The sequence below is a fragment of the Scatophagus argus genome, chromosome 9 (genome assembly GCF_020382885.2).
Source record: "Scatophagus argus isolate fScaArg1 chromosome 9, fScaArg1.pri, whole genome shotgun sequence".
NCBI lineage: Eukaryota > Metazoa > Chordata > Actinopteri > Scatophagidae > Scatophagus > Scatophagus argus.
The window spans coordinates 6,770,265-6,783,759 of NC_058501.1; the positions used below are offsets into that span (position 1 = coordinate 6,770,265).

The following is a 13,495-nucleotide window of genomic DNA, read 5'->3' on the forward strand; positions in this document are numbered from 1 at the left end:
ATTTTTCTGTTTTTGGTATTTTTGATTGCTTTTGTGTGTGTGTGTGTGTGTGTGTGTGTGTGTTCCATATATAAATCATTAACATTTTGATCTCTCATTGGTTTTCTTTGAAGAGCTGCTTTACTGTAGAATATGTGTTTACTTCATTCTGTACTTCCAACAACCCTTTAATTACATACAATGAAGAAAACAGGTAAGATACAGAAATAAAATCAAAGCTTATTTTGTGAACACTTTTGTTTAGTTATGACAAAGCTACAATGGTGTGACTGATCTCCTGGAATGTGTTACCAATTATCACCACATAGGACACTGAAATAGTAATCCTGATGTCTTGATGTCAATAGATTAATGTCATATAATAAAAATGACAAACACTGTCACATGAATTACAATGACATTATAACCGTCATGAATATCTTCAAATATAAACATCTTTTCACTATCAAGCATTTTTTCACTTTTTTTTTCTCTTTTCACCAAAACATCATAGCACAGTCTGATAGTGTGAACATGCTACTCTAACAACAAAAAGTAAAAGATGAAATAATCACTGTGTACAGTTAACACTGATAAAGTCAGGGGCGATTCGAATTTTCAGTAAGTTCAGTCTGTGCAAACACATTACACAATAACAAAAAGCCTTTAGTACATATTACATTTGTGTCAAACATTAATATGAATGGCTCTGTATCAGTTGGAATATACAGCTACCCGTGTTTATTTACTTACGCTGCCTGTTTTGTTCATATTCTTGAGAGGATCAACTTCAACATTTCTTAAAATGACAACTTTAACCATGTTATTGTATCAAATCATAACGAAAGTGTAATGTTTTTTTGCTTTGTAGGAAAATCATTCGATCTTTAGGACATCATTTTATTATTTCCTGCCTGGTAACCTCATCCATTTGTGATCATGGCCAAATTATATGCGTAAAGGAAACACAGACTGGCCTGGCTGGATGGAAACAGTAATGGAACAGAAATCAGACCTTTAGTTTTACCCAATCTCGTTAAGTGTTTTTTGCTTATGGTTAGCCATTGAGCCTGCTAAGCTAGTTGTCAGTCTGCTGGCCATGGGTTTAAACTTGTTGTCAGGAAGAAACAGATTCAGCTGTCATCAACATGCTGAACAGTGACAGCAAGATGCAGATGTTTCGGGTTGATGTGACTCAGCTAACTGTAGTCGTCTAATAGTTGGACACCAGCTTGCTACATTCCTACAGTTAGCTTGTATTGTGGTCAGCTTGCACTGTAGTTAATGTGATCGTTAGTGATGTCCCCATCACTGAATATGTTTGTCGTAAAATGAGTGAGTTAGCAGCTAATTACTGCCTCTTGCTTATTAACACTGTCTTTTTAAATCCAAGTCAGTGACTAACTGGAGGAGTTGGACATTTCTGTCAGTCAACACGTTTGAAGTTTGAGCTTCCAGACTTGAAAAAGAGAATCCATCTAATGCTGGAATGAGGCTGAACAGCAAATTTTCAGTCATCCATGACTTCATATCCTCCTGGATTTTGTTGATATAGAAGAAAACACCTAATAATTGTCTCAGTAGTCATTTAAACAGAAGAAATATCACTTTAATGTCTATTCTTGCATGATTCAGTTCTAAACTCACTGTGTCATTTTCTGTTGGGGATGAAAACTGGACTTTTGCTTGCAAAGTGCACAAATTCTTCCCCATCGCATTGAGGACACCACCTTGTGAGGCATCAGTGCTTGGTAAGATCCTGCAGGCAGGTCACTGGTCTTTTCATTTAATTTATATTACTTGTGAATGGTGTACAGTTGTGTTTTTCAACAGAAATGCAACATCATTTTGTAGTGAAAATACTATTTCTCTACCACAAATATCAAGTTTTAATGATACAATCTTTTTCCCATCAAACACAACCTTCGTGAAGAATCACAGAGCACTGCTGCTGTCATGAACTGCCTGCAGATTGTTTCACTGGTGTGCACTTCAGAGTAGTGGAGTGTAGAAAATGTAGAGAATGCTGTGACAGTTGCAGTATGGCAAAAATTCAAGTCAAACCCTCTTTATGATGGAAATATTTAATTTTATTTATCATACACTTCAGTATATCACAATATTTAGGAAAATACGCAGATGAGGACACACAGTTGCTACATCATGACCAAATTCATTAACATCCTCAGATATTTACAACCACAATTGAAAGTTGTAGAAGTGCTAGCAGGGAAAAAGTTGAACAACTTAATATTTGGCCATTGCTGTGGAAATCCCAGGCTGGTGCAGGAATCCTCAGAACCTGCAGCAGGTACCACATCCAATCATGTTAGGACAGCAACCACAGCAAAAGCGACAGCGGGCGGGGTTCCGTTTCTGTCTGTTGTGATACGGCATCTGTGTTAAACAAAAGAGACATGAGCAAGATGTTCACCTTCAGTGTCATCACTCACTCGGGTTTATTCTCTCTACTTCTATGAAGTGCATCAAGGCATTTTGTAGGAAAACACAGCCGCTTAAATTTCAATTAGCTCAATGGATTTGCCTCAGCTCATTCAGTTCATGGAACAAACCTTCCAGGATTCCACTGACATCTCTTCATGTGCAGCAACTGGATTGTCATTGCTCACTGGCTGCTCCAGCTCTTGCTCCTGTCAATGAATTGTGCACATTTAGGGTAGGAGCCAGGTTTTACCACCTTCACAAAACATTTCCAGCAAATAGACAAATGAAATGAGTCTAAGTCAAGTTCTTACTTCAGTGACTGGAACAGCAGAGCTCTCCTGAAGGCAAATAAAGGTGAGCACAACGGCCACTACAACTGCAACGCTGAATGTCTTCATCTTAGGAGAGTTTGAGTGGTTGAAGTTGTTCAATCCTTTGACTCTTTTGGTGACTCTTGTCAACTCCTTTGACTTCTTCTGTCTGATGGTTGAGTGTGCAAAATATGGTGGTATTTATACTCACTTGGACCACTGTTGCCTCATCACTGACAGCACCTGCAGTACAGTAGCTGCTCTCAGGTTTTGGCTTGCATCACTTTCTATGGGATGTTGGGAATGAGAGTGGGAAATTCCTCAACAGTGGTAATTGGGATTTTTCTGTTTTTGGTATTTTTGATTGCTTTTGTGTGTGTGTGTGTGTTTGTGTGTGTTCCATATATAAATCATTAACATTTTGATCTCTCATTGGTTTTCTTTGAAGAGCTGCTTTACTGTAGAATATGTGTTTACTTCATTCTGTACTTCCAACAACCCTTTAATTACGGTACATACAATGAAGAAAACAGGTAAGATACAGAAATAAAATCAAAGCTTATTTTGTGAACACTTTTGTTCAGTTATGACAAAGCTACAATGGTGTGACTGATCTCCTGGAATGTGTTACCAATTATCACCACATAGGACACTGAAATAGTAATCCTGATGTCTTGATGTCAATAGATTAATGTCATATAATAAAAATGACAAGCATTTTTTCACTTTTTTTTCTCTTTTCACCAAAACATCATAGCACAGTCTCATAGTGTGAACATGCTACTCTAACAACAGAAAGTAAAAGATGAAATAATCACTGTGTACAGTTAACACTGATAAAGTCAGGGGTGATTCGAATTTTCAGTAAGTTCAGTCTGTGCAAACACATTACACAATAACAAAAAGCCTTTAGTACATATTACATTTGTGTCAAACATTAATATGAATGGCTCTGTATCAGTTGGAATATATAGCTACCTATTTTTTTTACTTAACTGGCTTGCATCACTTTCCATGGGATGTTGGGAATGAGAGTGGGAAATTCCTCAACAAAATTAATTAAGACTTTTGTGTTTTTTGTAAATTTTTTTGGTTTCGAGTTTGTGCTTCCCTTATTGGTTTAGTTCGAAGAACTGTTTTACCATAGAATATGTGTTTACCTTATGCTGTACTTCCAACAACCCTTTAATTACATAGAATGATGCCACAAAACAGGTATAAAACTGCCTTTGATGAATCACTATGCACCAGCGGTATGCGCAGTGTATGTGAAGTGTCAGTGGAGCTCGTACTAAGATGTTCACTTCATGGTCACTAGTGCTATCTTCTGACAATGCAGATTTGTAGTAATATAGTAATATATATATATGGCGTAATTTCCTTTAAGTTTATCATTTATCTTACTGTTCTCTGGGGGATATTCAGTGTCCTGGATATATTTCCTATGTCACACTGAGTACCTTTTGAAATATTAATGATCTTCAGTGGTCTTAAGTAATCTTATTTTGCAACTTCTACCAGTAGGGCCTTAGCTGCGTCACATTAAAGCACATAAACATTTAGTGCAATCATTTATTTTGTGTTTTACATTCATGCAATATTTAGATGGATTTGTTGTATTTTTCTTTAATTGAAATGGAAGCACTTTTCTTTTGGTCAGTATTATAATTGTTTCTTTCGCTTTTGTTTGGAATAGAAAAGGGCCTGGAAGTATAACATTGTCTAAAATGTCTTGGTATGCTGTGGCATTAAGATTTCCCTTCACAGGAAGTCAGGGGCACAGCCCAACTCCTGCAAAACGGCCCCATAAAGAGGTCTGTCTGGATACTTTTGTCTGTATAGTGTATATGGGTGTCCTGGGAGTTTACACCTTGGCAGAAGATTGTTGGTTCTTCCACCATTGCCCTGGTTCCTCAATGGTGGAACAAACTCCCCAATGATATCAACACAGCATGAACTTCAAATACCTTCCTTTGCAAACTGAAAGCTCACCTGTTCAGACTGCACCTTGGACCATAAATAAAATTCTATCAAATGAATATGAAAAATGAAAATGAAGAGGACACAAAATATATTTTTCTGATTGTTGCAATTGAAGTAGATGATGCTGATGTACTTTGGTGAATCTTGCAATTTTGGGTTTTATGCACATGGCTGGATGTACTTATTGCAAATGGCTTTTGGACAAAAACCATCAGCTAAATAAATGTAATGTAATGTGTGTGTTTATTTATCAGCATTTCAGCATGACAACAAGGACAAGAACTAATTATAGGCTCTTGCCATGAATAGAACATGACAGTCACAGCGTTGTCCAAGTTCAGTATCATTCTCTTGTGGAATTCAAGTTAGCAGGTTGATGGGTTTTGAAATTTTTAAATTATGCTAATACTAACAATTTTCATCTGGCAACAAGGACAATCAGAAAATACCATCAGAGGAAATGTTGCACTCGAGCAAACATTTAATCCATTGGTTTCAGTTTGCTTCCATTATGCTTTTCCCTCCCTCCTTACCTCCTGAAAAGCATGCATGGCAGTTAGTGTCACAATCATGAGTAGCGAGACTTTTTGACATAATACTGGGAACATTGCCAAAGCATGTGGAACACAGGAAGAAAGTCCAATGGCAGACCATTGTAATTAGTCCAATAAATGTTTTCACTTGCATGTATTCGAAACAAAGCGGGGCTTATTACAGCGTGCAAGGATTTTATGGTGAGAGCTTGTAAGTGGATGATGTCTTCTGCAAGGAGTCAAAGGCCACTGCTTTTCTGTGGCAATGAAACAATTTAACAAGAGCCCTTGCACTAACAAACCAGCTAACTTAAGCTGCTACTCTTTCCTAATATGAGGATGTAATAAATGCTTCAGTTTAATTTAAGATCTTTTTATCCTTTTCCATTAATGATGATAAAAGATATAAATAACAAAATCCACTGCAAAGACACACACTGGTTTTAATTAAGTAACACGGATGCTTATGACTTTCAATAAAATGGCAACATAGCACTGATGCTTACTAGAAACATCTATGAAAACTGCGCAGTAAGGCTGCATAAATAGAATTATAGAGATTCGGAAACATGTGTTTAATACACTACAGTAGATGTCATGGTCACTATTGAGCAGGAGGGCACGGTTAGTTTGGTCACGTTCATTCCTAGAACAACATTTTGTAACCTGCATATTTAATTTATAGATGCAAACAAACACAATCCTGGCAGCCTGGCTTTAATGGGCCGAGGCTGGCGCTAAGGGCTCCAGCCATAGATGTGGCTTTCCAGAGGGCGTCTACAGGGGCTCGAAGGAGCAGAAAGGAGGTCAGGCACATTCACCAGTGGGTGTTGGACAGCCCAAATTGTTGCCACATGAATAATCTTGTGATAAAGGAAACAGAGAGACAGAGATGTAGAAGATGGTTTGTAGGCCATCCGGATAGGTAGGAGTGTAAACATGGATGCATGAAGTAGGTGTACAAATATGGCATTGATGAGTGATATGAGAGGCCATGTGGTAAAATCTACAAAGCATTCAGTCAAACAGCTTCCTCTGGCCTCTAATTTGCTGTGACTGTGATCTGTTAGTTAATTAAGCCACAAGATAGCTGGTCAGAGCTAACAGTTCCTTTTTTGTTTTGTTTCTCTGGAGGTGATATATTTAGCCGTCTCGTGTGGCCCTGCGAGGTGGTTGTTTTGAGGTGACAGAGCTGTCTGTTGCGGCTTCCTCGGTCGCAGCCTGTCATGCCTGTAAAAATGTTTGTGAAGTGAAAAACCCAGAAAGCTGTGGTACTGTGCCAAAAAAGGGTCTTCACTCACTTACAGTGTGTAATGACAGAGCAACACATAGGCTGCACTCACTGGCACTTGGATGTCTGTATACTGTACTGTCTTCGCCTTTGAGCAGTAAATAAACATCTTTTTATTCTTTTATCAAGCATTACAGCAGACAGCAAACGTGTGTGAGGAAGGTACTGTGAACCCATCTTCTCTCATCTCATTAAACATACCTAGACTGCAATTAGCGTGGAATCTTAATTTGCCTGGAAATTTAATTAATCCATATAACTTTCAAGGCAGGCTCGTAAAGACCTACACTCATATGGCTGTAATATGTTACTGGAGACATTTGCAATGGAAATGCTTAGTCTTTCAGCCACCCAGGAGTATTTAGTAAGCAAAATGGCCTTTTCAACACCGCATCTCGTCCCCTTTTCAAATTCTTAACACCCACCACTTATTCCGAACAGGCGGTCAAAATGAGGCACGCTGGAAATCACTTCTGTTTTATCCATGTCGCTTTACACTCAGCTTTTATAACGTAACGTGGCAAGCATTACACGATGAGGGACTAATGATATATTTTCTCAGCTGGAACGTGGGAATTGTACCGCGGGCCCAAAACAGTGTAGAGTCTCAGTAAATTAGTGTGTGCCGTTAAGTGAAAAGTGAACAGCTTGCCAGAGCTGTTCTGGCTTGGGTCTCATAGGGAACCCACTATACCGCACAGTTGGAGGGAGAGCTACAGGAGATACTGAACCTATGGGGAAAGGAAGCCCACTGTCAGCGAGAAGGCCGCGAGAGTGTCTGCAAACCCAGACTTCACCCTCTGACAGCTCGGAAATATCCTTTTTAATAAGGGGGAAAAGTGGATTTGGCCAGACATCTTCATTCCTCCCATGGAAACTCATCTGTCCTGGTGTGAGGCGACACCCTCAGTGACTTTTAACTGAAGGGTTGAGCATAGCAGACTTCTGCAGACCAGAGGGCCCCACAGAATGTATCAGCAATTTGGTCCTCTGGTTTCTTTGAACAATTTACAATGTAGGTGCTCTTCTGGTTATTACATGTTGTCTAATTGTAAGTTGTTTTAGTTAAAAGTATTTTATATTTTCCACAGATTTTCATCTGTCCTTTTATTTCTCCAATAAGGTTTTGAATTTCAAAGGTCACAGCTTCAAATCTAGTAACAACTGATCTCATATCTGTTGGAGCAAAGTCCTGCTGATTAATTTGTAAGTTACTCTGGATAAAACCAACAGCCAAACCTCCTGAATGCAATGCAATTGTCAGTGACAAGAGAGTGATTGTCATCCGTACGGAACCCGGGAATCTATTGCGAGACCACCAGGACACCCCATCATTCTTCACTGTGCAGCTGCAGAGCTTGAGTTTGATGGAAATGTCTTCCTGCCTCTCTCATACACACATTTTCAGTGTGCTTCAGCTGATTGTCTCAGTCAATGGGCTTTGCAAACTCTTCCCTGCAGAGTCGAACAACAGAAGCCCTTCTTCTTCGCATTAGCTGACCAAGAGACAGACAGAAAATGTTTGAGAAACAGAACTAATAATATTTCTTCAAATGCTTGTATCTGTAGAACAATATATTTGTTACAAATAATGGCTTCTTTGATGCTTGCTGAATCTGTTTCTTACAAAGACTCATTCAATTAGGAACTAGAAAAAATGCGCACAAAGGCTTGAACTCTACATTGGTTAACTTAAATTTAAATGTTTAAAAGAGCCACATTACCTTTTTATGATTTTGATTATAATGGGGAGTTATTTAAAACACATGTAAGTAGTAATATCCAGCAGCTGCACAGCTCTGCCTCTGGGGCATTCTTTGTTCAGCTAGGAGGAAGGGGGGAAAAAAGAGAAAAGGAAAGGAAAAACTTCCACATGCTAACATTTACACAGATTTTTTTTAATTGCACTCTACTTTTTAATTTGCCCTGAACTAATGCTTTTAAAATAGGCCTGGGGGTATTTTATTGAAGTCAAGCCTCATGCTGGACCAAGTTTTCCTGATTGCTGTGGCCTTGTAGCCTAGCTCTTTCCTACCTGACAACCTGCATTATTCCTTTCATTCACTATGTCAAACATGCCACACAGGATTTAGACTTGGAAAGGCTTCCTCCAGGTCCCCTCTTCAAAGGATTACGATAAATTAACGTTCCTTGTACTGGGTGAACGGCAAAGTCAAAAAGAATCATGTTTAAAAGTGAGCTTGAACTGGAAACACAGATGGCCTAATAGATATATGTTGCTTTTTTTAAAGGGAAAGAGAAGAATGTTAAACAGATCCTAATCTAAGCAGCCAGAGGGCAGGCGTAATATTTAGTTAAACACTTCCAGTCATAAGAAAACATCTGTTAAACCAATCTGTGAAAATTTGCATCGAGTTGATTAGCTGCTTATAATTTCTGGGCTTTAGTGGCTTCTCAAATCGCTGAGGGAGGACACATCTCATTAAAACACGTCAGACACCTGACACTTGATCCAAACATCTCCCAGTTTAATGTCTTAATAGAGCAACCTGTGACTTTTTCATCACTGATGAAAAACGCTCTCAACTTGATGAGAATTTTCCCTGCTGCTATTTATGATTATGAGCTGCTGGTTTCTTTGACTTTATATCTCTTCTGTCTGACACTGTGCATTATAGCAGCCTGGCAGAGCCAAGATCAGCAGTAAAACAAGCCAGTGTCTGGACTTTGTGACAGCTCTGTCCTCCACTGTTATGGACCTTCTGAAAGACACACTGAGAGGAGAGCAAGCAGAGTTGCATTTACAAGGTTAATTGCAGAAAAATAGATGAAGAATGAGTGTTTAGCTGGGAATTAAGCCTGACCCTTTCACAAACCCCACAGTATTACCTTTTCTTATCTATAAAAACTCAGTTTCATGATCTCAGTTTCCAGAAGACACGAGACATTCTTTTACTGCTTCAAGCCTGTTTTTTTGTTTGTTTGGTGTGTGTGTGTGTGTGTGTGTGTGTGTATTCAAGATTTATCCACACTTATAGATACAAATATACCATTTGTATTAAGTTTAGATTCCATATTACTATTTTGAGTGTATTTTTTTCTCTCTGTTTAGCACTGTCTGCGCTGACTGAGCTCTCCTCCTGAGAGGACTGAGGTACAATATACTGTGTGTTTCAAGTTTATTTGGGATAAACAGAGGACGGTCTGGGTAAACATGTCTGAAAGTAAGGACACCAGAAGCAGCACACATAGAAACTCATCAACTGCAAAATCAAGAAAAAATACATCAGTGCTGACAGGTGTGTGAAGCTATCACAACAACAATTTGGTTACTTTTAGGACAGCAAATAAAATGGACATCGGATGTCAGGCTTTAAACAACTGATGCAATTTGAAGACAGACTGGGAGGTGGAGAGCATACTAGTGCATAGAATAGCACTTTTAAATGCTATATTACTCATTCCATATTAAAAAAGGAACTGAAGTGGCACACATGACACACATGACTTAAAAATCCACTGAAGCTTCCACGAGACTAGAGACAAAAAAATCACAAAGATAAACATCACATCTTTGTGTACCTTTGTCAAATGAATACCTGAAGCCGTTTTGTTTCCATGTGCTTTTCATTCACGTGATATTTGACTGGCAACGTCTTCTGCGGTGGTTTAATGACATCCTACTGGGAACTCTTAATAATTGCATAACAGTGGTGAATGAATTCATTTAAATTTAAGTTTGCACAAAATTTGGGTGGAAACTTGGCTTGCATTACTTGCAGTGTCCTCAGCAACATCGATGCTGGAACAGTATCAGCCCTCGAAAACCAGCCTGGTAACGCTAAGTACTGTGTGTTCATTACATTTGTTGACATCCCTCATCATGCCACCACCATATCATAAACAGATCTGAAGGGTGCTAAACACTCAGACTAGCTCAGAATGGATGCTGTTTTTCTGATGAATCGGCTGCTCGGAATAAACAGGAACGCTTCATTAGAGGGATAAATGGAAAAGTGAGTGTTTATGATCCCAATTACCACCTTTGCTTTAGTGCCTACTTTAATCATAGCCATATCCCTCTCTTTTACCCGACACTACAAAGCCTCCCACTACAACACCACACACATGCACACGTTCACACACAAATAAAACTGAGCTAGACTTAAGCAGTTCATTTGTTTCCAACTGCCATGCAGTGTGGGAAGGAAAACAACTTTGTTACACGTTGACACATTGAGTTTATTTGAGTTATTGCCATTTTTTATGACAGCTTTATTTGCTGACTGTATCTTTCTTCATCAAGTGAGGTGTGACTGTGTTGCTCCTCATGCAACATTCTTTATTCTACAAACGGTGATAGTTCGAAGGGCTTTCCTTTTTAGGCTTGCTCTACGTAGACAAGCTCACACAGTCAAATAACCTGTGGCACAAAACCTTTCACCATGATGATCATCATTATAGTTAATCACCATTCATTTCCAGTTTCACAAGAGCCCACAAGATCAAACATGGAGTATTTTGAGCATTTTCCTATGGCGTGGTCTGGAACAACAGTTTGGAGTAATTGAAACAATATGCAGCATATCAACACTCACAGTTACTGAACCATCACCACAGTTTGCAGATATCGTGATAATGATGTGAGCTCGTTTTCCCTTTGTTGCTGCCACAATAACTGGTGCTGCAGTTCGGTCAGTTGATACACCAGCGACACCATCTTGTGGACATGACAGGTAAACTCACTCAGCAGCAACAAGAAGGCAAGCAGGGTCAATCCCAGTATGGTGGAACCTGCGGTAAACAACAGTGCTTCCATGAAAACCCTCAGAAATAAATCAACAAGCAGCTACAGTCTTCACTAAAACATTGGCTGCAAACTGCCTCTGAGGTTGCATCAAACCTGACATGAAGACGTTTGTAGCAGGGAACTAAGAAACACTTGCTGGGGAGCAACATGAAAAGGGCTGCCCCAGTCACTTGAAACCTCCACAATACATTACCCAAAGACGTTCCCCTCTATTATGGCCAACATTTGATTTGTGGTCTTTGTCTCGGAGACAGCGTTTCCTGGATTTGATACATCCTCAGTATTTAGCATGTTTCTTATTTCACTGCCTCTTCCTTTTCATGTTGTGCATGCCAGCGACGAGGGCTGCACTGCTGTATGGTGAGATGCGACAGTTCAAACACACTGTGGTTCATTAAAGACATCCTGCTGGCTTCAAGAAGGAAAAAGATCCCAAACCAGCCTGCTGTTGCTCCGGTTTGCCCTCTAAACCCACACTGGCCAGACCACATCAGCGCCGAAGCTGGAAATCACGGGACGACCCTGGTGAACCATACACACAATACCGTTTCCATTTGTCATTTCTTTCCTGCACAGTGCTCAGTAGATGTTACTGTACTGAGTGTTGCTCCAGCATGCCGGTAAGCTGTGCAGATGGCGTCCTGTGATGTTTAATGTCACGTTTGTAGTGGCAGGACTGTCACAGCAGCTTCAAGCGCTCAGGAATTAAACCCTGACTTTACTGTACTTCACACAATACCGAATTTTTATTTAATGAGACAGATTGTGTTCAAAGTGAATGTAATAAGAGGGAATAACCGCTGGCTGTAACTAATGGTATTCAGACAGAGGAAACATGTATTTCAGGCATTAGAGAGAGAGTTTTGGTTTCAGTAAGTCATGTTGTAATGAGCTGAAGGAGTCACCACCTCAGTTGACTCATAGGAAGAAAGTTGATAGCTGAGGTCAGATGAGAAATTGCTGGGTTTGGGGAGGAAACACAAAAAAAGAAAGAGAATCCTGAATGATCAACAGCATCCACTGTGGACACTTAATTTGACATCTATTTAGAGAACAGTGGTCACAGTTGTTGAGAAAACAAACTCAGGATATATTCATTTCATATCCTTTTTTGAATACTGTAACTCTCTATTGTCCCAGCTATGCTCAGGCATCAGCACCAGCGCACCTCCATATGGAAGTAGTGGCCTCATCGTCATCATCACTGACTCACAAATTTACCTGCTTGCAATGCACATCAACTTAACACAATAGTCTGACTAACGTTATGATCATTCAGGACCAAAATTATCAAGCTTGCTATCCTAATTATAACCCAAGGGCAGTGTCAATGCTGATGCCAGCCAAGATGCTGCATTACTGCTAGATGAGGGGAAGGGGCCTCCTCTGACCCAGTGACTGCTTTCTAATTTCGAGTTTTGCATTCTCCTGCTGTTTCTTGCCTTTTCTTACTGCTTCTTTTACATTGGAAAGCTATAGCTGTTTGCTGGGTTTGTGGATGTTGTCAGCCTGTCAATCTTGATTGTATATTGTATCATCTTGTCCCATGATCAAATAAAGACTTGACATTGGATAACATATATATTACCGTACTCAGAAATCTTCGCTGCATATCTGCATTTGACAAAGAGCACTAATTTTAACATGAACACAGATGTTCTTCTGAGGTAGCAATCTGAATCACTTACAATAGCTCACTCTCAGCCAAACATGTTGTTGGATGGCCAGTTCTCTCTATGACCCCTGCAGTGTTCATTTACAACCCTGTAATACAGTCTGTAGTAAACACATTTTTTGTGCTGTAACAGTGAATTGGATCTAAACTGAAACAAAGAGTAAAAGTGTCAACTTTCGCTCTATATTCACTCCAATATTCCCTCTATTTGAGCATTTGCTCTCCACCAGCTTCCTGAGGAAATATCAGATGCTTTAGCTGCTCTGCTGTGTTTAGCTTCTGCTCAGTGCTCAGCATGAACCATACAGTGAACATACATTTCTATTCTGACTTTCTTTACTGCAGCAAGTGAAATACACGTTTAGTATAGAGTGACTGGAAAGAAAGCTCTTTAGTTTCCTTGCATCATTCCTCCACTGTTTAATACAAATGTGAACACACTTAAAAGCCAAACACTTTCAGGTTGCACTGAATAACCTGCAACATTGCTAAATCTGTAGTAATTTG

At 39.4% G+C, this 13,495-nt stretch overlaps 1 protein-coding gene across 1 annotated transcript; it reads right to left on the reverse strand.

Annotated features, from left to right (window-relative positions):
- Nucleotides 1-2,047: 2,047 nt before the first annotated feature.
- On the reverse strand, nucleotides 2,048-2,895 carry LOC124065140 (hepcidin-like). Its single transcript, XM_046400264.1, has 3 exons — nucleotides 2,736-2,895; nucleotides 2,553-2,630; nucleotides 2,048-2,376 (listed from the first exon to the last, which is right to left on the reverse strand). The coding sequence occupies exons 1-3, from the start codon at nucleotides 2,820-2,822 to the stop codon at nucleotides 2,275-2,277; spliced, it is 267 nt and encodes an 88-aa protein (XP_046256220.1). The 5' UTR covers nucleotides 2,823-2,895; the 3' UTR covers nucleotides 2,048-2,274.
- Nucleotides 2,896-13,495: the final 10,600 nt, after the last annotated feature.

What these genes read in the sequence shown, in the direction of transcription:
- LOC124065140 (XM_046400264.1), bottom strand. Translation starts at nt 2,822, where the DNA reads ATGAAGACATTCAGCGTTGCAGTTGTAGTGGCCGTTGTGCTCACCTTT. An exon ending in CTGCTGTTCCAGTCACTGAA is followed by an intron (nt 2,631 to 2,735) that starts GTAAGAACTTGA and finishes ATTCATTGACAG; the next exon opens with GAGCAAGAGCTGGAGCAGCC. An exon ending in TGTCAGTGGAATCCTGGAAG is followed by an intron (nt 2,377 to 2,552) that starts GTTTGTTCCATG and finishes TGTTTAACACAG; the next exon opens with ATGCCGTATCACAACAGACA.